Raw genomic sequence first — 23,924 nt, forward strand, 5'->3', positions numbered from 1 at the left:
TACTGTTCCCATGGCAGCTGAGTCTCGGCCAACACATGCCAGGTTGGGAGGTCAGTTGTGCAGCTTGTAAACTACCCTGTCTCTAGTGTTTAGCTTCAGTGCGAAGAGGTTGTGACCACTCAGAGAACTCCAGGCATTTCAGAGGAGTACTTTCTCAACAGTTTCTCTAGTCAGTCTTCTTGCTTCCTTGTATGTTCTTTTCATCTAGCATAGGCGTGCCCAGGCCTTCAGCTTGCTTGAGCAAAATGGAGTGAAGAGGGGTTCTCTTGGCCACATATAAAATATATAATATAGTTAATATGTATAAGTCAAACTTATTTTTTTTATATTTCTTATTATAAAAAGAGGGTGTGACATCATGTTTTTGGTAACTTTAAAGCTATTCCTTCATCAGTGACCTGAATTTTCTCTGTAAAGCTATGACTGCTTGGTGTTATTTGTCATTAGCTTTAAGATCCTAGCAGAAATTCCAAGAAAACTGAAATCTCACTTAATATCCTGTTAATTAAATCAAGTAGACATGCTTTATAGTTTACTTCCTAAGATAATATCTTGCTATTGAAGCCAGTGCCTTCTAGAAATAAATGCTTAATTTATTGCAGTGATAATCCTGTTAGAAAGTTCTGACATGTCTTCAGTGTATTTCCTTTAATTTTATCTATATCCTACCTCCACATACTTATTTTCTTACTGATACTTTTACTTTTCTGTAAAGTTTTGGAAATATTTCACTACCTCTGGGCTCTTGGGAAGAGATGTTTCCTTTAAAGCTATTGCCAAAGTATATAAATATAATTCCAAAAATGTATGTGTAACTGATTGCAAATGTGAACTGAAAAATGTAACTTATGGCTGAAATTTTATAGCATTTAAAAAGCAACATAAAGAGTTGATGTACTAATTTAGTCTTTCTTTATAGCAAAGCAGAAGAGCTTTAATAAAATGGTAATCTGGTGTGGATTCCAACTGCCATTTGGGAATCTGTGTGTGTATTTGTCAGAATGTTACAATGCAGTCTTGCTACTCTCTCTTCTGCTTCTGTTTCTGATGATGCAAGTGGCCGATTGTAGCATTTAAATATTTCATTTAATTTATCATTTAATGTACTGGAACAGTCTGCAAAGATACTAATTGTATAACACCCAATTTATTTTATTGTTCAGCATTTGGAAGCTCCCGGAGACAAGGCATTTGGCAGTGCGTTGATGGAGACTGAAGTAAACCTGGACAGTTACCAAACAGCTTTAGAAGAAGTGCTCTCATGGCTTCTTTCTGCTGAGGATGCATTGCGTGCACAAGGAGAGATTTCAAATGATGTAGAAGAAGTGAAGGAACAATTTCATACTCACGAGGTACAAAACAACATTGATTTATGAAACTATGCGCATGACTTGTCAAGGCAAGTCTCTCTTATTTCAATTACATTTTAACAACTTTGCGATTTGGAAATTTAGTTTTAGTTTGTTTTTTGTTTTTTTTTTGAGATGGAAGCAAAACTTATTCTTATGTGATTGGGATTCTGATAGCTAGTGCGTGGATATCTTCTTTGGAAAACTACTCTAAATGGTATTAAGATCTGGTTTTTAAATGGCTGCTAGAAGAATAGAAAAGCTCAGCCTCCTTATCCTGTGTCAAGAAGCTGAGGCATAATGCTGCGGCGTGCTTCAGAGTACCTGCTTTCATCATAAATTATGCTTCCGAAGTATAATCTGGAGCACCTGTGTAGCCGCAGACTTAGCAACCATAAGAGTTTCTTGGGAGGACACGTTCGATTGGCCCCTTCCCACCCCTGTGTCTTCTTCCCTGCTTCTTCAACATCCCCTGTAGCTCTTCCTCGGAACTCTTTCTTAAATCACTTGCACTAAAATCATTCCCTCTGGGTCTGCTTCTACAGAAGGTGCCCTAAAATAATAATTTTCCTTAATTCATATTACAAATGGTGCTGTTCCCTTAAATAAAGATCAAAATACTCTCAAAGGGAATATACATTTCAATGAGCTGCAGTGGTAAAACTAAAAAACAAAAAAAAGCCAACTCACAATAATTTACAACTATTAACTGCTTTCTTTGTCAGGGGTATATGATGGATTTAACAGCCCACCAGGGACGGGTTGGTCATGTGCTGCAATTGGGCAGTCAGCTCATTGGAACCGGAAAACTATCAGAAGATGAAGAAATTGAAGTACAGGAGCAAATGAATCTCCTAAATTCAAGATGGGAGTGCCTCCGGGTAGCTAGCATGGAAAAACAGAGCAAGTAAGTCATTCTTTGTTTGTAATTAATAAAAATAACAAGTTTACCTGAACATGGAGACACATGCCTGTAGTCCCAGTGTCTAGGGAAACTGAAGCAGAAGAATCACAAATTCAAGGCCAGCCTGGGAAATTTAGGGAGACCCTGTCTAAAAATTAAAAGATATATGTATGTGTGTATGTGTGTGTGTGTGTGTGTGTGTGTGTGTATATATATATATATATATATATATATATATATATATATATGAAAAGGACTAAGTATGTACTTCAGTGTTCCCTGGCTTCAATCCCCAGCACTGAGGCAAAAACAAACATACAAAAAGTGTACTTAACTGTTCTAAGTGTTTATTGAATTAAACATTTGCTTCCCATCATGTTTCCCAGGATGTCACACCATGACAGATATAGTCATACATGCCTTTAATCCTAGCTACTCGGGAACCTGAGACATGGGGATTTCAATTTCAAGGTCAGCCTAGGAAACTTAATACGAACTCATCTCAAGATAAAAAGTAGCAAGTTTTGATAGTATAAAAATAGCAGTTTGATAGTATAAACTAGCAATAAAAAGTAGCAGTTTGATAGTGCTGTCTGGATTCTTGGTTTACTTCCAAGACATTCAGCTTTTCTTCACATGACTAGTGAGTTTCATATCAGGAATAATGTGATTTGCACTTCTGTAATTTGGAAATTACCAAATTAGCTCTGTTATGTATAGAAGTAAGTCTTAAGAGTTTCCAATATTTGTTCATTGTTAATATTCTCTAGATTTTTTGTAGAAATTAAAATGTAAATGTAGGTGGCACACAAGCATGAGCAGGGCAATGTCTATGTAAAATCACCTATTACGTACAAATGATATGAAACTTCTCTGAACCAAAGCCTTCAAAAATATTAAAGTGTTTCTCATATTTTCATGAAAATTCTCTAGAGTAAAAGTTTCTCAACTACTTGGAAATTCTTATTCAAATACAGTATACCTATGAATTATTCTGAGAATATATATTGACTTAATAAAAATTTTTGAGACATTTCTCAGAATAGCATATTTCTTATAAAGGTAACAAACAGATTTCATCATTCGGAATGTGTTGCTTTGATTTATGTTGTTAGGTGTGTGTATTCATGTAGAGCCTATCGAGACAAGATAGATTTATTTTTAAATGAAAAGAAATGAAGTGCCAACTGGGGATTTGAATACATTAAGCTAAAGAAATTGTCCAAGCGCCTTAAGTTTACTTAGCTATTATTTATGAAGATTAAAAGCTTTAAAATAGGACTAAAGAAACTCATTAGATATGCTGGGAGGATTGCTATTCCAGTACTCAATTATAGTATGGCAATAGGGAGGGGGAAATCACATTCTTAAGCTCATGTCTTTTGAAAGAATAAGTAAGCATGTATAAGATAGAATTTTCAGAACTGTATCTATATGCCAAGCTGGGTGATTCTACTATGCATGTTGAAATGTTTCCCCTGCTATGATCATTGTGCTGATTGCAACCTACCCTAAAGGTGAGAATTATAATAGTCATGCTATAGTTGTCCAGTCTACCTCCTCCCAATATCAACATATCAACTTACTCTATCCGTTTATCATCATAAATCATAAGTTATAGATCTGCCTACTTGTGGTCATATAATATCAGTCTAAAGGCTGAAGCTTCTATTGGCACCCATTTCTGCAATTTAATTATCACAACCTTAGAAAAAATCGGAAAGGATTAAGAAGAAAGCTCCCTCCCTTATTGCTCTGCTTTAGTTGCCACGGTCTTTTCTCTTGTCCATTCTACTTAACCAGCCTCTTCTGAAGACTAAATACTCCCATTACTTCTGCGTTCCCTTTTCTCAATAGGACTAACAATGTGTTCTAATTATTATAGAAATGAATTCATTGCATGTGAGAATGAGTTGCAAACAATGTGACTTCAATCTGGAATTAAAATTCTAAGTCTTGTGAGCACTATTAATAATACTTTTAAATGTTCATTCAAAAAATTTCCCTGTTGCGTGAGCTGGAATGGGGATATGAGGGACAGAGGAAGAGAATGAAAGCGGGGTAATAGGGTTGAAATTGATTGTGATACGTTGAATGTATGTGCCATCTTCCCCAAATAAACCCCATCACCACATAATATTAACATGCACTGATAAAATATAATTAAAGGGAAAAAATGCCTCACTAAAGAGATAACTACCATTAAATGACAGAAGGAGGACAATGTACATACACACAGACGTAGGGGAGTGTGTGTGTATGTGCATGTGTGTGTGTGTGTGTGTGTGTAAAATTTCTGCAATCCTATCCCACTGGACAATGAGAATTCTAAAATGGCAATTTTCCACTTAGTTCAGATTGACATTAATCATTTTGTCTTTAAGGAAGATTTAAGGACTTCTTTTTTGTGTTAAAGCTTTTAGAGTGATTCTCAAGGACAGCATTTTAGACTATGTAGCTTTTGTGAAAATATAGACACTAATAAGGAACCACTTGGAGAACATAATATTACAAAGGTAATTCCTTGGATTACACATATACAGGTTTTGTTTAAGCAAAAGTATTCAGAAATATGTGAGTTGGGACCAGGAAGTCTTTTGTGCCACTTTCACTATCTTTCTGTGTGTTCATGTATAAAACCTGTTAAATTCTAAATGACATAAGACATTATACAAATTTTGCTGGGCTTGATATTTGATGGAGTTTTTGGAAGGAAGCAAAAATCTGATTATAACAAAAAGATATTTTCTTTAAAAATCTTAATTCTATATTTTGCTTAATGCTTTTAAATAAATTATAACCTGTTTGGACATATTATTATGGTCATATTAATGATTAGCCTCAATTGAATGTGTTACCTATTATTTCCAAACAATTGATTACTTTAGAGCAGCAAATTCCTAGTAACCAGAAAAAAGATGAGTCCATACCTCTTATCTCTCTCTCCCAAAGAGAAGATACGGACAGACTTAGTCAGAAGCCATTATTCTGCTTAAACCTAGGTATAGTGATGAGAGGGATGATAATTAACATTTGTTTAAGACCATTACATGTGAGTAAAGCCGCATTAGAAACCTTAATTGATATAACACAAGATAAAATTTCTGGGAAATACAGGTAATGGTATCATTAAAATCTATGCACATTAAAAACGTGTGTTTATAAATCTCCTTTACCAATGCATTCTGTGGTGACAAATTATATTTGATTTCTTTTATATATATTAAGAAACATTAATGGACTGCCTCAAGTTACTGCTTACAGTTCAAGGCACTGAAGACACAATAATGATCATAAGAGGTACAGTCCCAAATCAGGTGAAGCTTATATGCCAGAGTAGCAGAAAACCAATAAAAAAAAAAAAAGGGAACACAAGAAAAATAGCAGATAGGAACATATGGGTATTTTTTTTTTTCTTCTTCTTCTTCCAGTACCAGGAATCGATCTCATGACCTTGCGCTTGCCAGGCAGGTGCTTTGCCACTGTGCTAAATCCCCAGCCCCCTAGAACATATGTTTTGAAGACATTTAATGGTAATGTAACACAGAGTGGTCACGAGGATACTTGGTGATCTAGGAAAGACTTTCAAAGTTGGCACCATTTACTTCGAGATTTAAACAACAAGAAAGAGCCACAATTTACAGCTCAGGAGGAAGAGCCTTTTAGGCAATGTAAATAGCCAATGCAAGGAGTCCAGTGTAGGGACAGTGTGGCTTGTTTTAGGAACCAGAAGTTACCTGTGACTGGAAAGTTGCAGGAGGGAAGCTTAGATAGATAACATATGAGATGGGAAATACAGGAAGGGGTCCGATCACACATGCCCATTTTCAACAGGGAGGAAGATAAGGGGTGTGCATTTTAAACTATTTAAGAAAAAGCCATCAGCAAGTTGTGAGTAGGGAAGACACAGGTTAAAACAAAGTATGTTGGTAAATCCACTGGAAGAAGAGGCCAAGTCTTTAGGCTTGTGCAAAACACTAGGGAAAAGATGCTAATATCTTAGACTAGGTACAGGGTTGTGCTAAGAGTGTGCTCTACTATCCTAGTCATGTGGTAAACTTGTACATTTCTTTGGCAATTGTTTTAATTCCCTTGTTTGCCTTTTTACCAGTCAAAATGACTTTTGCTTTGGAAATAGTAATAGTTGGCACGTGCATACACATGCTATTTTTATGCAATTTGTATCTATTTGTCTCACAGCCCATTAATAATTATCAAAAATACACAAGAAATTTTGAAAATGTGGACATAATAACATACTCTCATTTATAGTACATTATATAAAATCCACACTGGTTCAGCTAAAAGATCTCACTTTCTCAAACATTTATGGGAAGATCAAAGAGGGGACAAGAGCTATCCCCTCTTTGATCTTCAGTTCACTGATTAACCCAATAGTGACATTTCCATACGATTGACAAACATCTAAAATACATTAGTTGAGACATGCTATGAAAAAGTAGCTTTTGAGCACAAAATTCTTGTAGAAAATAAAAAGAATGTTCATAAATCAGGTGACAAGGCCATATGTTAACTCTGTTCACCACCTCACTTTGCTTTGGTTTATTTATATTTTGAAATTTTTTCTTCATCTATTTCTAATTGCCTCAGTCATTCTTTCTTCAAAGACTATATTTGTGTGTCCTTTTTGTGGGGGTAAGGGAACGTGAGCAGAATGATTATAACTATATTTGAAATTATGTTTCCCAATTAAAATACTTAAAAATATACTTACTAAGGAATATCAGTTAACAAATGAAAATACAAATATTTCCCCCCTGTTATTTCTATCTTTTTACCCTCCTCTAAATTGGTAGTTTCCTTCCTGAATTCTTTCCTTTGATTCTGTTCCTTTTCTTGAAGGAGAACTGGTGACTAAGGAAAAAGTAACCCAACAAGTTTGTTACAAAACCTCTGGCCATAAACTAGCTTAGCACCTCTGTGCCGATATCAATCAACTGCAACCTCTAACAGTGTTTATGAGAACAAAACGAGATCCAAATGACACTTACTGATTGCATACTCAAAATAAAATGATTAAGACAAGACAGTGTGAGCTGACATCTTGAGTTACAAATCTTCATAAGAATAAGAAAAATGGTTTCTTTTTCTTTTGTGCTGCATGAGACCCTTGGGGTGGTGGGATGTGAGCCAGAAGCAAAAGACAAATTTCCAACTGTGGAAGTACAAGAAGACAACTGGCATAGGAAACAACAGGAGATTTCCTGCTCTGTGAATAATCTGATTCTTTTCATTGAAAAATGCAACCTGCAGAGAGAAAAGAGATTTACTGACATGTCTACAAGGACTCATAAAGATAAGCGCGGCAAGTTCCATCAGCTTCTCTGATTATTTTGTGCTTAGGACATGTAGGGAGAAACTCAAACCTTTGAGATGGTAAGGGCAACAAATGAAAACGAGTCAGCGAAAATGCCAAGCAAAGTTATGTTCAGGTTTACATCAGCAAGCAGATCGATTTGAATATTAACTGGGTGAAAACACAAAGTCATAACATGAAAAATCACTGTGAGTCACCATCAACCTGTTGAAGAGAAAAATATGTCTAACAAATTGGGTTCATCTTGCTTCCTCCAAGTGTCTGTTCCAATCTTGAAATGAGGTGACATGTGTGAGTGTGTATAGAGCAAAAGAGAAGCTGAACAAATGGGTGGGTCGTTTTCTCCCAAGTGACCATCATATTGCATGTGTAAATATGTGAATGGATGGCTCAACATTGAATTAACTTCTTCAGGTGGTTCCAAACTTTGAATTGAACTTGTTGCAGTGAACATTTTAAAAGATGGATAATCTTAGACTCTTGCACAGAATTCTGTATCAAAGTTTGATAAATGATTATTCTTTAACTTTGTCCAATAATGTTCAAGTGATAATTCCTTGTAGGTCAAGGTGGTCTGAGGTCCCACGGCAACAGCATCACCGGGCAACTTGTTAAAGAAGCAGAATTTCTGTTCTCGTTCTAATCTACAGAACCAGAGTCTGCAATTTAACAAGATCCCAAGGGATTACTAAGCATATTTAAGTTTGAGAAGCACTGATCCAGCTGACATAAATATAAAATAGTATAAATCCATACTCTTTCTTTGTAGAAACCTACTTACATAACTTCCACTTCTATTTTTGATCAAAAAAGGTGGAACAAATGTTTTATTTTTTCAGAGGCTCCAAAAATAGTGCTGGTGTTATTTTGTTCCGATTTCAAACATTAATATCATCTCCCACGGGTGAATAATGGACTACCAAGATTCTGGAGCAATAATATAGAGATAATATAGAATTATTTCCACCTACCTGTTGGACTACTAAGAAGCAACAGTTATTAAAATGATTTTCTGACATTTGGACAAGTTAAAAATATACATGGTCAAGCTATTTTTTCTAAAATTAATGAAGATAATGTATATTGATTCAGGTAAATGTGGCCATTTCTTGTTCTAGGAATATAGTGTGTAACTCTTATAGTTGAAATCATAAGCAGGAAGCCAGTTCCCTAGAACTTATAGAATAGAAAGAGTAGCATTTTTGTAACAACGCTTTCTCATAAAGATAAATAATAATTAAACAAATTGTGAATGTTCCTCCATTCGCTCATCTTACTCCTATTTATTATCTAAACGATTTCCAGTTTTGTTTGAGATAATGCATCAACAACAGACTCTCTCTCACTGAGCTTTTATTCTAGTGGTAGCAGATAATTATAAAAGATTTGATGGCAGATGCTACAAAATTATAAAAGGGAAAAGAAGGAAGGCAATAGAAGGGGAACAGTGGAAGTATTATTGTAAGTTAGAGAAGGCGTTTCTTATGAGATAATACTTAGGAAGAACCCTAAATAAAAGGAGGGAACAAATCATGCAGATAGGTAAGGCAGTAGGAACAAGAAAGTGGGATGCTCCTAAGGTAAAAATGAGGTAAGGAGAGTAGAGGAACATTGTGCTGATCTGACAAAATGTAAAATTATTGTCTCCTACTAAATGAGTGAAAATTGATTCAGATTAACTTTAATAGACTGTCTCAACAAGAATAGATCTAATAGAAGTTGATATTCTCATAATCTTATTTCCAAATATTGAGATTGAAAGTATTTGAATTTTTCTTAAATATTCTCATGCTAGATTGATAATTAAGATCTACAACATATTCATTTAAGAAATAATTACCATGTGTCTATTTATGCAAACACTTGGCCAGAAGCTGTGCAGTTGCAAAATTATTGAAGTTGGAATCAAATTCTTTTTGTTTTTTGTTTTTTTTTTTTTTTTTTTTGGTTTTTCTCCAGTACCGGGAACCGAACTCACAATCTTGCACTTGCCAGGCAGGCGCTTTTGCCACTGAGCTAAATCCCCAGCCCCTGGAATCAAATTCTTTTACCATAAAAGGGAATATGATCTCAGAATGTCTAATATCCATTCTTACTTGAGATAATATAAAAAAATCTTCAAATCATTGTATCTCAGTTGTTGTCTTTCACTTATGATGACATCTCTGAGTTTCTTGATCTACTTTTATAAGTATTTAATCTTGAAGACTGAGTGGAGATTCACCATAATGTATTTGCCACAAGAATCTTTTTCATCCATGCATGCAGCTTTTTATGTTACTATTATTATTTTGAATTTATGTTTTCAAAATGCAAGTGAACTAATTTACACCTTAACCTTTAATGTTACTCTGGATAGTTGAACAATATTAGCAATTAAATTGTTGCCAAGCAATGTAGATTGAGGAATAAAATAGATCAAGACTGTAACATCAACAGCACACTTTTGTTTCTCTCATAGAATCACTTATAAAAATAATACTATTTCTCATATTCTCTTAAATGAGAAAATAAATATTGATATGTGTTTAATTTGAAATTTTCATTTCTATTTGTTGTAAATAGTTTCTTTAAAAAAATTTATTGTGTGCTCGTACTCTTAAAAATTGGCCTTCAAGACCAGGGTGTAAGGTACGACGTAGCGGTAACTATTATAATTAGCAGTAAGTTTTGAAAACTACAAGTGACCCGTTCTCCTTGCTTTCTTTCATGGCCTCTGGCTTGCTTTTGACTTAGGTGAACGTTGTTTCCACATCTGTAAACAGAGGCTACTATACTCTCCTGAAGCAATAGGATGTACTATAATGATGTTATTATGGTCTGACAAATGATAATATAATTTGCTATGCAAAGTAGAATTATATTTAAAAGTCTCAAATGTAACAAGGTCAAAATTACCATTTAACAGATAGTTTGTAACTTTTACAGTAAAATTACTTATTAAGAAGTAGATGAAGACATTATTATGTAGCATAAGCCTTTGGCCTCCCTGTTATTTTCGTGTTAATCCTGATATGTGCCGATGCCTACACTCAGCTGTTCAAACACATGCCACTTATGCTTCCCCATGGTCTGAAGTGAACATTATCGCTGAGTCCTGAGAACCAGGGCTGTTCTTCCCAATCCTGGGTCTTCATTAGAATCCGGGCTGATGAGTTTTAAATGGTATCAGTGCTGGAGCTCAATTCCCAGATATTCTCTTTGAAATTTTGAGGTGTGCGACTGAGGCATCAGTTTGAATAGTTCTCTCAGTGATTATAACTACTACCTTTTAAGGAATTATTCATATAAATTACACTAATTCAAAATCTGTGATAGTTTAAATAAAACTAGACACCAACGTCACCTCATTTTATCATTTTCTCAATAGAGAATGAAGCAAAAAAAAAAAAAACCCTAAAGGAGTAATAAAAACAACTACATATTTAGCATATTTGTAGTGTTATTGTAGAAGCATGTAGTTGCATGTCAAGAATTGCTTGGCTAGTATCAAAACTATATAACCTTCCCATTATGATTATTGTGTTGAGATTTTAAGTCATCATTTTTAATTAATAAATGAATTGATTTTAACTTCCATGAGTATGATTTTAGTTAATACATGGTGTGAATTTGAAAGTAAAAATGCTTTAGAAAGTCCTTGTTTCCAATTCTTATTTGTAGCCCTCCCTTAAATCAAATTACATAGGTTTCTTGCCAACTTAAAGCATGGAATTGCATTTTGCATGTAAGACATACTGATTGAACACCCTGGTGATCCTTTTCAAATTCAGAAATTCAGAGTGCTATTTTACCTGCTTTCATTAGTTGTGTTTCTTATTTAAGAATTGCATATTAGCAGAAGTTGGCCTCAGAAATTGTCTTCCTAAAGAGCTATTTTTCTTGGTCATTTTAATAGTAATCCTTAAGGATTTGCAAAGTCTGTACATTTATGTCTATATTATTATACTGCCTAACATGTGGTTACATTTTTATGATATATTTTATGTAGTTTTAATAATATATTTTATAAAACCCATGAAAGGCTATCAAGATTAGCAAATATGAACTGACATTAATGAAAATATGTATAATTTTATACTTATAAAGTTTTCTAGAAATGGAAATTTCCGAAAACGCTATTTGTTGCCAGACTTCTAAGCTTGGGATTCCATTTCTTTTGCGTACTGCAGGCCATAATGACATGATGTGGGCAAAGACTTTCAAATACTAGTTAATGGCTATTGTCAATCTCATTAGTTCCTAGTTTACAGCTGTGCTCTTTTGGAAGTTGCTAGGTACAGATAGCTAAATTAAAATTATTATAATACATGTAGTTAGGATTTAGCTTTTCAGTCACTCTAGCCATATTTCAAGTACTCTATTTGCCCCATGTCTAACAGCTATCATATTGGATAGTGCAGACATAGAAGATTTACCTCAGTTCACAAATACTTTAGTTTGTGAACAATTTGCTTTGGAAACAGAAATGCTTGGCAAATTTATTTGTTTGCAAACTCTTCACTGGTTGACAAACATGACAGCTGCCATATTTTCCACACAAACATGAATGTGGCCATTTTTTCCAGAGCTGCAGTCCAAATTCAGTTTGCGAGCAGAGGTATCACTATAGTAAGTTCTGTTGGACAGAAATGGTAAGGAAAAAAAAAAAAAGCCTACACTATAACAGTGTCTGTAAAACAAAACTGATGTCCCTATTGATTTTCCTTCATGTGCTTACAGATACATACCAGGGATGAGGTATCAGGTAAGGGACAAATCTCTAGTATGTTTTTAATAAGTGATATAACTTAGATTGGATTTTGCTAAGGATAACAAAAATACCAACTCCCTAACATGCAATCTGTGGACCTATATCATAGTCATGTCCTGGGTACTGGTTAGAAATACAGAAACATGTACCCTATTGCAGGCCTGCTGACTTAGCATCCATAGTTCCACATTCTGCAAAAGCTACAGGATGTCTACTATTTTATAGTACCAATCCTCAGGTGCAATGAATCTCATAATCATTAAGTCTCTAGTTCTGTATTGGCAGGTGCCAGCTTCTTGTAATCAGTTATGTTAGTCTCTCCAGTCTTTAGATCATCTTAGAGACTGGAAATCAGCCATAGCACTTCCTAATACCATGTTCTGACTCACTTCTGCCTCTAGATATTGTTAGAACCATCAATTCTTTTTTATTGTGTAAGTGGTACTCATTTTTTGAATCTGACAATTTTCCCACATTTATTTGCATATGTAAAACATTAAATGGAAATATGGACCTTCTTTTACTTTTTATTCACGTTTTAAATTGGACAGTATTGAAATTATCATTCCCACGCACTAAAAATCTCAAACATCAGCAACTTCATTTGCCCCAAACTAATGCAATAGTATATCCACCTTGATTAGTGTTAAAGAGCACCAAATATGGTTGTTCAATATTTCTCAAACATGTCAATCATGCTCTACTTTCACAATTTTTATTCCTTATTCTCTGCCTTCTTTTTATCATTATACAGTTTACACTTCTCCTTAAAATGACTAATGCCTTACTAACTCTCATTCTAAATTATTGTTATATAAATATGATAAACATGCCAATTAAAATCTTATACATGTACTATAGAGATATATATCATGTACAAACACTATACATGTTCACTAAAACATTAAAATAATTTCCTAATTTCTTTGTGTCAAAAAATCATTTTAAATTGAAGTAGATTGCATACCATTGCGTAAGAATCACTGAACTAGTATGTGCAAAATGCTTAACAGCATTTATCATACAAAAATGTGTTAAGTAAATGTTAGCCAGTTTATTTTAGAATTAGTATTAATGACTTTTTCACACAAGGTTCAGCTCCCTCCCCAAGGTTGTGTTGTGAGGTCCCCTATCCTAACCTTTTGATAGCCTCCGTCATGTTTTCTTCATTCAATGCCACTCACACAGAGAACTCTGGCCTGTAATTTAATCCACATTTATTGGTGCTCTTTCTTGATGAGGGAAGAAAGCATAGCAATTTTTATTACCCATTAAGTTATTTCACATAGCTCCTACACAGAAAGCAGTAAAGACTGCTCAGATATTAAGGAATGAGAGTAGCTATGGGAACTGTAATGGAGATATAAAAACATTTTGGAATATTGTATTAAAAATAATTATTCCTGTGTTCTAATGGAAAAGCAGGTAAAGGTAAACGATTAGCAGGTGTTCGCCACATGAACATCATCTTCCTCATAAGTTTGTCATACACACAAGGCTATTTACTTGTCAGAAGTTTTATATTTAGAAAAATCCTATCTGCTCCTTAGGAATTCATCTCACTTTAAATAAACTGTGCACTAGATCCACTAACAGGAAGAAGCTTGTTCTCTAGTAACATAATAATAACCCTAAGAAAAGTCATGGGGAATCAATAAGGAGAAGAGTTCCATTAGTCTTATCGTCTCTCTATCTCTAGAAGAATAATAAAGAAGTGACAGGGCACCCTCAGGCTAATACCCCTTGCTATTTCCTTGCCAGTATCAAACTGCTTCTTCTTAATTATCTGAGTTTGAGCAGTAGGTAACTAATGGATCCAAAGCACACCCTCAAATACTAACAGTGATTTACAGAAAGAATATTCTCACGTGGATTGTTATTTCAGCGACATGAGCTTCTCCTGGAAACTTGATAGAAATGAAAATCCTCAGATCCAACCCCTCTGAATTTAATTCAGCATCCCTAGGTGCTCTATATGCATTTTTGAGTTTCAGAAGCTGCATTAGGGGCTGGGGATTTAGCTCAGCGGCACAGCACCTGCCTGGCAAGAGCAAGGTCGTGAGTTCGATTCCCGGTAGCAGAAACAAAACAAAACAAAACAAAACAGAAGCTGCACTAATGATCACGGAGAATCAAATTCAAAAGTCTACCGTAGGAGCCAGAAAGCTAACATAGGGATGAGTGGAGGATAAAACTGGCTACAGAGTAATGGGGACTGCAGTAAACTGGAGAACTTATACATGGTATGTAAGAAACAATTGATATTTAACTTGACAGACTGTTGCAATTTGGAAAGGCAGGCTCTGGGTTCTAAGTCCTTTTACATATTAGCAAGAGTGGTCATGTCTGAAATTTGTAGGCTATATCTCATGAATTTTAACTTTTGGCAAAATATTTAATTTATTTTAATTGAATGAGAGGCCACATCAGGCATGAGGACTCCTATTTTCTTATATTTAGTCAAAGCCTATGGTTAAACAATAAACATTTACTGTGTTAAAGCAGGACTTCTAAGAATCCTTTCCACAATTGGAGGTATGCTCTATATTTTTATGCTTATTGGTCTCATTTTCCCATCAAAACCCTTCTTATGTTCTTTTTTTCTCTTTGATTTTTTGAGATAAGGTCTCACCATTTAACTCAGACTAGCCTTGAATTTATTATGTAGCACAGGTGGGGCTCAGACTCATGGAAGTCCTCCTGCCTCAGCCTCTCAAGTGCTGGGATTAAAGGCAAATGTCACCATGCCTACCAACTTTCTGTTTCAAGTTCATTCAGAGATTAATTTGTAGTTTCACACACAAGAAATTACTCCTTCAAAATCTTAGGTCATAATGCATTTTTACACTCTCTTAAGGATAATAGTTAAGGATAATAGTTTTATGGCAAAATGAGATCCAGTAACTCCTTGGACATTGATAGTTGCCCTTTTATTAATGTTAATAAAATATTAGGCTCTGCAGAGTTTGAGTGGGTTGTGGATATACAGTAAAGTCACCTACAGCAATGATTTTCAAACTTGAGTGTGCATCAGAATCACTGGGAAATTTTGTCAAATCCAGTTTCTAGGCTACAAACCAAAAGATTCTGATTTGCATTTCTAACAAAGTCCCTAGGAGTGGGCTGCTGCTCTCCATTCAGTTACCAGCCCATGAATACCACTGGTCTAGAGAAGAAAAACAGTGCTTTACCTGTCAGAGGAACACCCATGTGGCCATACTAGTCTTTTTTTTCTGGTACTAGGAACTGGACTTGGGGCATTGGCACTTATCTATATCCCCAGTCTGCCTCCCTTGCTTTGCTTTGCCTTGCTTGTCTGGTCTTGCTTTGCCTTGCTTTTTCTTCCTTTTCCTTTTCTTTTCATTTCTTTTCTTTTTTCTTTTCTTTACCTTTTGTTCTTTTGAAAGTGAGTCTCACTAAGTTGCCTAGGCTGGGCTCAAACATGCATTCCTCCCAGCTCAGGTTCCCAGGGTGTTGGGATTTCAGGTATGTGCTACCATGCCAGGCTAACTATATCAATCTTTAATATATTAAACCCTATAGCAAAGGGGGTACTTTGTCCTTGTGTGCTACCTATTGTCTTGCAATTCTGGCCCCTCTCCAATGACAACCAGCCAGACATTTCTATATTCCACGTATAAAGAAAATGTAATACTCTACCTGCCAGTAACAGTGGAACTTACCTATAATTCCACTTTTCTGGGAGGCTGAGAAAAGGGGATCCCAAATCTGAGGTCAACTGACACAACTTAGGGACTTACCTGACAGACTCTCAAAATAAAAAGTAAAAAAGGCTGCTTATATAACTCAGTGCCAAGATCCTCAGTTCAATCCCCAGTACTGCAACAGAAAACAAGTAGATACATAAATAAATTTTTAAAATGCAATGTCTGACAAAATAATTTGCATACATCTTTGTTCTTATCGGTTAGTCCCTGAGTCTAGGTTTATAAGATAAAAATATGTGAAAAATAAAAAAATGACCAGATGCTCAAATTCCAGATGTTCAGTCAAAGCTCAGACGTCTCCAGAACCCAGGAAATAGTGCAGGCTCTGATTTGTTACAGCTCTCCTCCAACTTACACAATGAGACTTCACAGACCTTTTTGGTCATCTGTGCTGCTGCACGATCTTTTCACAGGTGGTTCCTCTCGTCCAGACAGGGTTTACCTTTCCCACTTTCCTGCTCCTTTTACAAGCTTTAGAGTTCTTCAAAGGTCAGTACATCAATAAAACCTTTTTTTACCTATAGACCCAATTAATTTGCACTTGTTTTATAGCATAGTCACAATTATATATTTTATTTTTATTTTTATTTTTATTTTTATTTTTTTTTTTTTTGGTTTTTTTCTCCGGTACCGGGAACCGAACTCATGACCTTGCGCTTGCCAGGCAGACGCTTTGCTGCTGAGCTAAATCCCCAGCCCCTGCATAGTCACAATTATAATTAACTAATAGCCTGATAAGCTTTCTCTTCTCCAATGAAGTTTACACTGGGAGAGAGGCAATCCTATTTTAAACTACATGGCAGAGAGCAGAAGCATGGGTCTTCCTCACTTCTCCATCCACAGTATCTCGGTATTCAATAAGTGTGTATTGATGAAACATAAAGGTCGGGTGTAGCTCAGTGGTAGCACACATGTTTAGGAGGCATAAGGCCCTGGTTCCAATCACTAGAACCACTGAGAACTTTTCCTTTCTAAATACATGTCTCAGTTTTGCAAGTCCCAACACTCTTGCTGTGTGTTTTGTCGTATGACCATTTTATACCACTGAAATTCAAATTGAAGCCTGTCCTTATGTGCACCCTGAAATTAATATAAAACTAATTAAAATGATTTTTATATCATAGTATAAATGTTTACATATAAACTTTTGTAATAATCTCTAAGCTACTGAGTATAAAAATAGGTATTTTGTCTACTAATAAGTAAGAGTTTCCTGCATAAGTACAAACCTATACTTCTTGAATTAAATATCTGCCCATAAAAATGAAAATGATATTTTAGAATGAAATCCTTTATTAAATTTAATATGTATTGGACTTGAAATATTTCCTCAAATATAAGCAGTGATGTGGGATTTTTTTCTTCAGCTCTTGAAATATGAGATATTTTAGCTTAACAAAATGACAAACATAGCAGGAAAACAACAAAAAAACAAGGAATGATATTGCACCCAATTCTCATGAAATCTTATTATCTGGTCACTTCTCAATATAGACAAAAACAATAAAGTGGAAGACTTATGAATTTTGCCATGCTGGGTTGGTATTCATTATATAAATGGTTTAAAGAGCAACTTCCTGATTTTTCTTTCACTTAAATGGATGCTTCATCTGTGATCCCCATAAAAAGAGACTTCTGATTTCAATGTGCCTTGAGGTAAATGTGTCCATAAATGTTAAAGGTGAATACCTGGAACAATCTAAATCATTTTAAACACTCAGCTATGTGAGTATTTTTGCATTTAAATGTGCTCATTAGTGAAAATTTCTGATAAAGATCTCATATCTGACAATAATGAATTCCTACCTCAAATTACACCCACCTTGTAGAATCAGTGTTTAGTATGTTATCATGATCAAAAATGCTTTAAACATGACTTTCATAAAGAACATTGTCTTAGTCATTTTCTTTGTTTCTAGGACAAAATACTCAACTCATATAACAAAAAAGAGGTTAATTTGGTTCACATTTCAATCCCTAGTTCACTTCTCCAAGCACTGTGGCCTGGCAGAAGAGCAAGCCTGAGAAAAAACTTCCTACCTCATGGTGACCAAGAAGCCCGCAGCCTCTAGGGAGAAGCTAGGAAGGGTGATAGACCTTCTATGGTCACGCCTACAGTAGCCCATACTTCTAACCGGATCCCATGTAACAGAAACTCAGCTATAAATCCCCATAATCCAAAAGCCCCACCTATGGGTCATGAGACTACTGAGAGGCATTTAGATATAAAGTATAACAAATATTTACCTTAAGATGGATGTTAATGCTGCTTATTTGATTGTCAAGTTTTTGTTAAATTAATGGATGAAATCATGTCAATTTGTATTTTTATCCTCATCATAAAGTTATCTACTTAGGTAGAGTATGCTGGAAATGTAACTGAGAAAGTTTAAGAATGTTACAGTACTCTCAGAAATTCAGCACAAAAACAGAATATTAAAAGCTATTAGAGAAAAGAGACAAACCACCTATGAAGGAAGGCCATCACAATCATAGTGGACTTCTCAATACAAACTCTCAAGTCAAGAAGAGCTTGGAGTGAAGTAATTCAAGTCCTGAAAGAAAAAAACTTTCAACCCAGATTGGTGTACCCTGCAAAACTATCTTTCAAAATTAATGGAGAAATAAGATATTTCCATTACAAAGAACAATTTTAGAAATTCATGACCAACAAACCAGCCCTAAAAGGAATACTGAAAGACATTCTAGAAAGACATAAAAATGAGCACAATTCCAAGAACAACAGCAGAAGAAACCACAAGGTAGGGCAAGTAATTAAACAGAGGGGAAAAACAGGGAACTAACAGCAGGAAAATATGACAGAGATAAGCCAATACATATCAGTTATAATCATCAATGTAAGTGGCCTCAATTCACCAATCAAAAGAAACAGAATGGCAAATGGATCAAGAAACAAGATCCAACAGTATGCTGTATACAAGAAACATGTTTAACTCACAAAGAAATTCATAGACTGAAAGTCAAAGGATAGAAAACAATCTTCCATGCAACAGAAGCCCAGAACAAAGCAGGGGTAGCTATGCTGTTTGCTCACAATGTGGACTTCACACCAAGAATGATAAAAAGAGATAAAGAAGGTCACTACATACTTGTTAGAGTTAGACTTCCAGAGGATATTACATTCATAAATATGCATGCACCAAATATGGGAGCACCAAAATATATAAGACAAATATTAACAGACATGAAAAGTCAAGTAAGCACTACCACAATTGTAATGTGGAGCCTTAAAAGCCCATTGTCACAAAGAGATCAACTACACAAAAAATTAGTAAAGAAATATCAGAACTGAACCAAACCTGTGAACAAATGGACTTAGTAGATGTTTACAGTAATGTTTACAGAGTGTTCCACCCAACAACATCAGAATACTTCTTCTCAGATGCACATGGGATGTTCTCTAAAATAGACCATAATACTAGCCCACAGAAAATGCTTAAGTAAATGCAGAGGAATTGAAATTATCCCATGCATATTATCTTACCATACTGCAATGAAATTTGAGATTAATGGCAAAAGAAACTGAAAAAAAAACTCCATAAACATATGGACATTAAATAACATACTCCTGAACAACCAATGGGTCATAGATGAAATTAAAGAAGGGATTAAAAAATATCTACAATTAACAGAAAATGCAGATAAAACCATGGAACCTGTAGGATGTGATGAAAGCAGGCCTTAGAGGGAAATTTATAGCAGTGAATTCTCATATCAGGAAGACAGAATGGGCACAAATAAACAACCTAATGTTTCATGTCAAGTATCAAGAAAAAGGCAAGACAAGCACATACACAGGAGGAAATTATAATGATCAGAGCAAAAATTAACAAAATTGAGAGTAAGCAAATACTACAAAGAATTAATAAATCAAAGATTCAGTTCTCTGAAAGAATAAATAAAATTGATAAACCCTTAGTCAAACTTATAGAAAAAAAGAAAGAAAAGATTCAAATTCATGCACTGAAGAATGAAAAGGGAGAAATTGCTACAGATTCTGTGGAAATTTGGAAGATAATCAATACCTACTTTGAAGCTCTTTATTCTTGGAGGATGCAAAACACAAAAGTAATGGACAGATTCCTAGATATCTGTGAATTATCAAAGCTGAATCAAGAAGATTTAAAAATTCTGTATAAACTAATACCAATTAAAGAAATTGAAAATTTAATGAAAAACTGACCAACAAAGAAAAGCCCAGGGTCTGACAGATTCACTGCTGAATTCTATAATAAATTTAGAGAAAATTTAATTACACTACAACTCAAACTCTTTAATGAAATTGAAAGGGAAGCAATAAGCCCTAACTCATTCCTGGAGGCAAGTATTACCCTGATACCAAAACTACAGAAAGACACACTCCAAAAAACTATAGGCCAATCTCCCTAATGAACATAGATGCAAAAGTCTTCAATAAGATGCTAGCAAACGGAATGCAGGAAATCATCAAGAAGATTATACACCATGACCAAGAGGAATTCATCCAAAGAATGGAGGGATGGTTCAACTTACACAAATTAACAAATGTAATATATCATATCAATAGAGCCAAAGAAAAAAGTGACATGATCATCTCAATAGATGCAAAAAATGTTTTCACAAAGTCCAATACTCATTCAAGATAAAATCCCTATAGAAAACTAAAATGGGTGGTCTTCACCTCAATCTGATAAAAGCCATCTACGATAAACCAACAGCCAACATCATACTAAATGGACAAAAAACAACAGCGTTCACTCTAAAACCAAGAATAAGACAAAGATGTCCAAATAATGACCCCTGTTCAACATAGTTCTGGAAACATTAGCTGGAGTAATTAGATAAGAGAAATAAAAGGAATAAGGATAGAAAAGGAGGAAGTTAAATTATCATTATTTGCAGATGACACAATACCCTACATAGAAGACCTGAAAATCTCCACAAAAAGACTCTTAGGTGTAACAGCCAACTTAAGTAGCACAGCTGGATACAAAGTCAGCATTCAAAAATCAATAATATTGCTATACACACAGAAAAAAGAACCTCACTGAGAGAGAAATTAGGGAAACCACACCCCTCACAATAGCATCTAAAAAGAATGAAATATTTAGGGATCAATCTAACAAAGGATGTAAAAGAACAGTACAGTGAAAATTAAAGTATCAAAAAAAGGAGATTGAAGAGGGTATTAGAAAATGGAAATATATCCATTTCTTTTGTGTAGGAAGAGCAAACATAGTCAAAATGGCCATACTCCCACAATTGTTATACAGATGTAAAGCAATCCCAATCAAAACACCATTAGCTTACCTCACAGAACTAGAGAAAACAGTCCTAAAATTCATTTGAAATCCGAAGAGACCTAGAATAGCAAAAGCAATTCTGAGCAACAAAGGCAAGGCAGGAGGCATCGCAATCCCTGACTTCAAATTATACTATAGAGCCGAGCCAAGCATAGTGGTACAAGCCTCTAATCGCAACACGAGAGGCTGAGGCAGGAGGATTGTTGTGAGTTCAAGGCCAACCTAGGCTACAAAATGAGTCCAAGACCAGTCTGAACTGCATAAAGAGACCCTGTCTCAAAAAGACAAAAAAAAGATAAAAAAAAAAATTATACTATAATGCAACTGTGGTTACATCAGTGTGATACTGGCAAAGAAACAAACAAATAAACACAAAAACAGACCTGAGGATCAAGGTAATTCATTAGAAGTTGCAGACAAAACTGCAAACACATTCAGCCTCTTTATCTTTGACAAAGGGGCCAAATATGTTCACTGGAATAAAAATACCCTCTTTAATAAATGGTGCTGGCAAAACTAGCTTTCCACATGCTAAAGAATAAAATGAGATCCATGTCTATCACCATGCACTAAACTAAAGTCAAAATGGTTCAAAGACCTAAATATTAAAACAGAAATATGAAATCTACTGGAAGAGAAAGTAGGTAGACATCTTGAATATATAGGTGTAGGCAGCAAGTTCTAGAACTAAAGCTAAATTGCACAGGAAATACTTCAATGAATCAACAACTGGGATCTCATCTTATTAAAAAGCTTATGCACATCAAAAGAAATCACCAGGGGCTGGGGATTTAGCTCAGCAGCAAAAGCGCCTGCCTGGAAAGTGCAAGGTTGTGTGTTCGGTTCCCAGTACCGGAAAAAAAAAAAAAAAAAAAAATCACCAAAAGACTTAAAAGTCAACATATACAGTAGGAAAAAAAATTAGCCAATTGTCCCTCAGACAAAAGACTTATATGCAGAACATATAAAGAATTGAAAAAATCTCAGACCCCTCAAATTTAGAGAGCCAGTCCAAAAATGGGCATCTGAATACACACTTCTCAGATGAAGTACAAATGGCAAATAAATACATGAAAAAATTGTTCAACGTCAATCGTTGGAGAGATGCAAATTAAAACAATGCTGAGATTCCATCTCACACCATAAAGAATGGCTGTCATCAAGAAATCAACCAATAACAAATACTGGTGGAGCGGTGGGAAAAAAGAAACCCTTCTCCACTGTTAGTGAGAGTGCAGACTGCTGCAACCACTGTGCAAATCTGTGTGGAGATTCTTCAGAAAACTAGGATTAGAGGTCTCAATTGATCCAGCTGTTCCCTTTCTGGATATCTTTCCAGAAGAATTAAAAACATCATACCAGAGCAATATATGTGCACCCATGTTTATAGCAGCACAAATTGTAATAGCTAAATCTTGGAAACAACCCAAATGCCCATGGACTCAGGAATAGATAAAAAAGATGTGTTTTTTTTTTATACAATGGAATACTACTCAGCCATAAAGAAGGGTAATGTGGAGACTTTCATAGGTAAATGGATGCAACTTGAGACCATACTCACAAGTGAAATAAATCAAACGCATATATGTGAACATGATATTATCTCACTGGTGTGAGAAACTGAAAGTGTCAATATGATCTAAAATGTATAATAGATATTGTGAAATGGGAATAAATTATTTAAAAGGAAAAAGGAGCTAAGATAAGGGAAAGGGGAAATAAAAGAAGGGAAATGGAAGACAAATAAAAAGTACCTATACTATTACTATATCTTAGTTCATAGGAAAATAAGGTTTGTGCTAGTATCAATTAGATAATTTTTATGCTCATATCTTATATTCTGAAAAATTACTTTAAAGATAACAATATGAAATGTATTAACTAATTTTATTCTCCTATTATCTTGTTATGAAATTTTGCTTTACCTTTTTCCATAAAAAGTATGTTACAGTAATACTTATGACTGGGCTGTAGGTTTTTGAATTTTAAATCCTTTACAAAGTCTATTGTTTTGATATTGGAAACACACACTTTTGCTTATCTATTTCTGCATCACTAATGACTTTAAAACTCAGCTGTTTGTAAAAAAAATTTATAATTTCACCATGATCTTCTGGGTTAAGAGGACAGGAAGTGCTCCAACAAATTATTTCTCTGCTCCCAATGATTCAAGTGGGATTATTCCTTGGAGTGCATTCAGCTGGAAGCTCACCCCTAAGATGACATTTCACCATGGGAGATCATTCTGTACAGGGTCTCTTGTCTTTTTGTACTCTAGTCTGGATCCATTACAGCACGGAATATGAGCTCCAAAAGAGAGAATACAAATGCTGTCAGTTCTCTTACAGTTTAAGCTAAAAAATGATCCCATTTTAATTCTGCCATAATACACGGTCAACACAAACCATAAGATCAGACCATTTTCTTGAGAGTGGAACATAGACCCTATATCTTGGTGAGAAGAATAACAAAGAAGTTGTGGAAGGATGGAGTAAGGGTGATCACTGGATACTAAGGAGCAAGAAATTCTGGTATGCTGTTGCACAGTA

At 34.9% G+C, this 23,924-nt stretch overlaps 1 protein-coding gene across 1 annotated transcript in view; it reads left to right on the top strand.

The window, feature by feature from the left end:
* Positions 1–23,924, top strand: part of Dmd (dystrophin) — a 2,013,932-nt gene that overhangs the window by 545,152 nt on the left and 1,444,856 nt on the right. Inside the window, exons 10-11 of the mRNA XM_013507710.1 lie at positions 1,164–1,352; positions 2,075–2,256. Of these exons, the coding sequence (XP_013363164.1) occupies positions 1,164–1,352; positions 2,075–2,256 (371 nt within the window). The remainder of the gene's footprint in view (positions 1–1,163; positions 1,353–2,074; positions 2,257–23,924) is intronic.

This window comes from Chinchilla lanigera, unplaced genomic scaffold (genome assembly GCF_000276665.1).
Source record: "Chinchilla lanigera isolate Chin_1 unplaced genomic scaffold, ChiLan1.0 scaffold00134, whole genome shotgun sequence".
Lineage (NCBI taxonomy): Eukaryota > Metazoa > Chordata > Mammalia > Rodentia > Chinchillidae > Chinchilla > Chinchilla lanigera.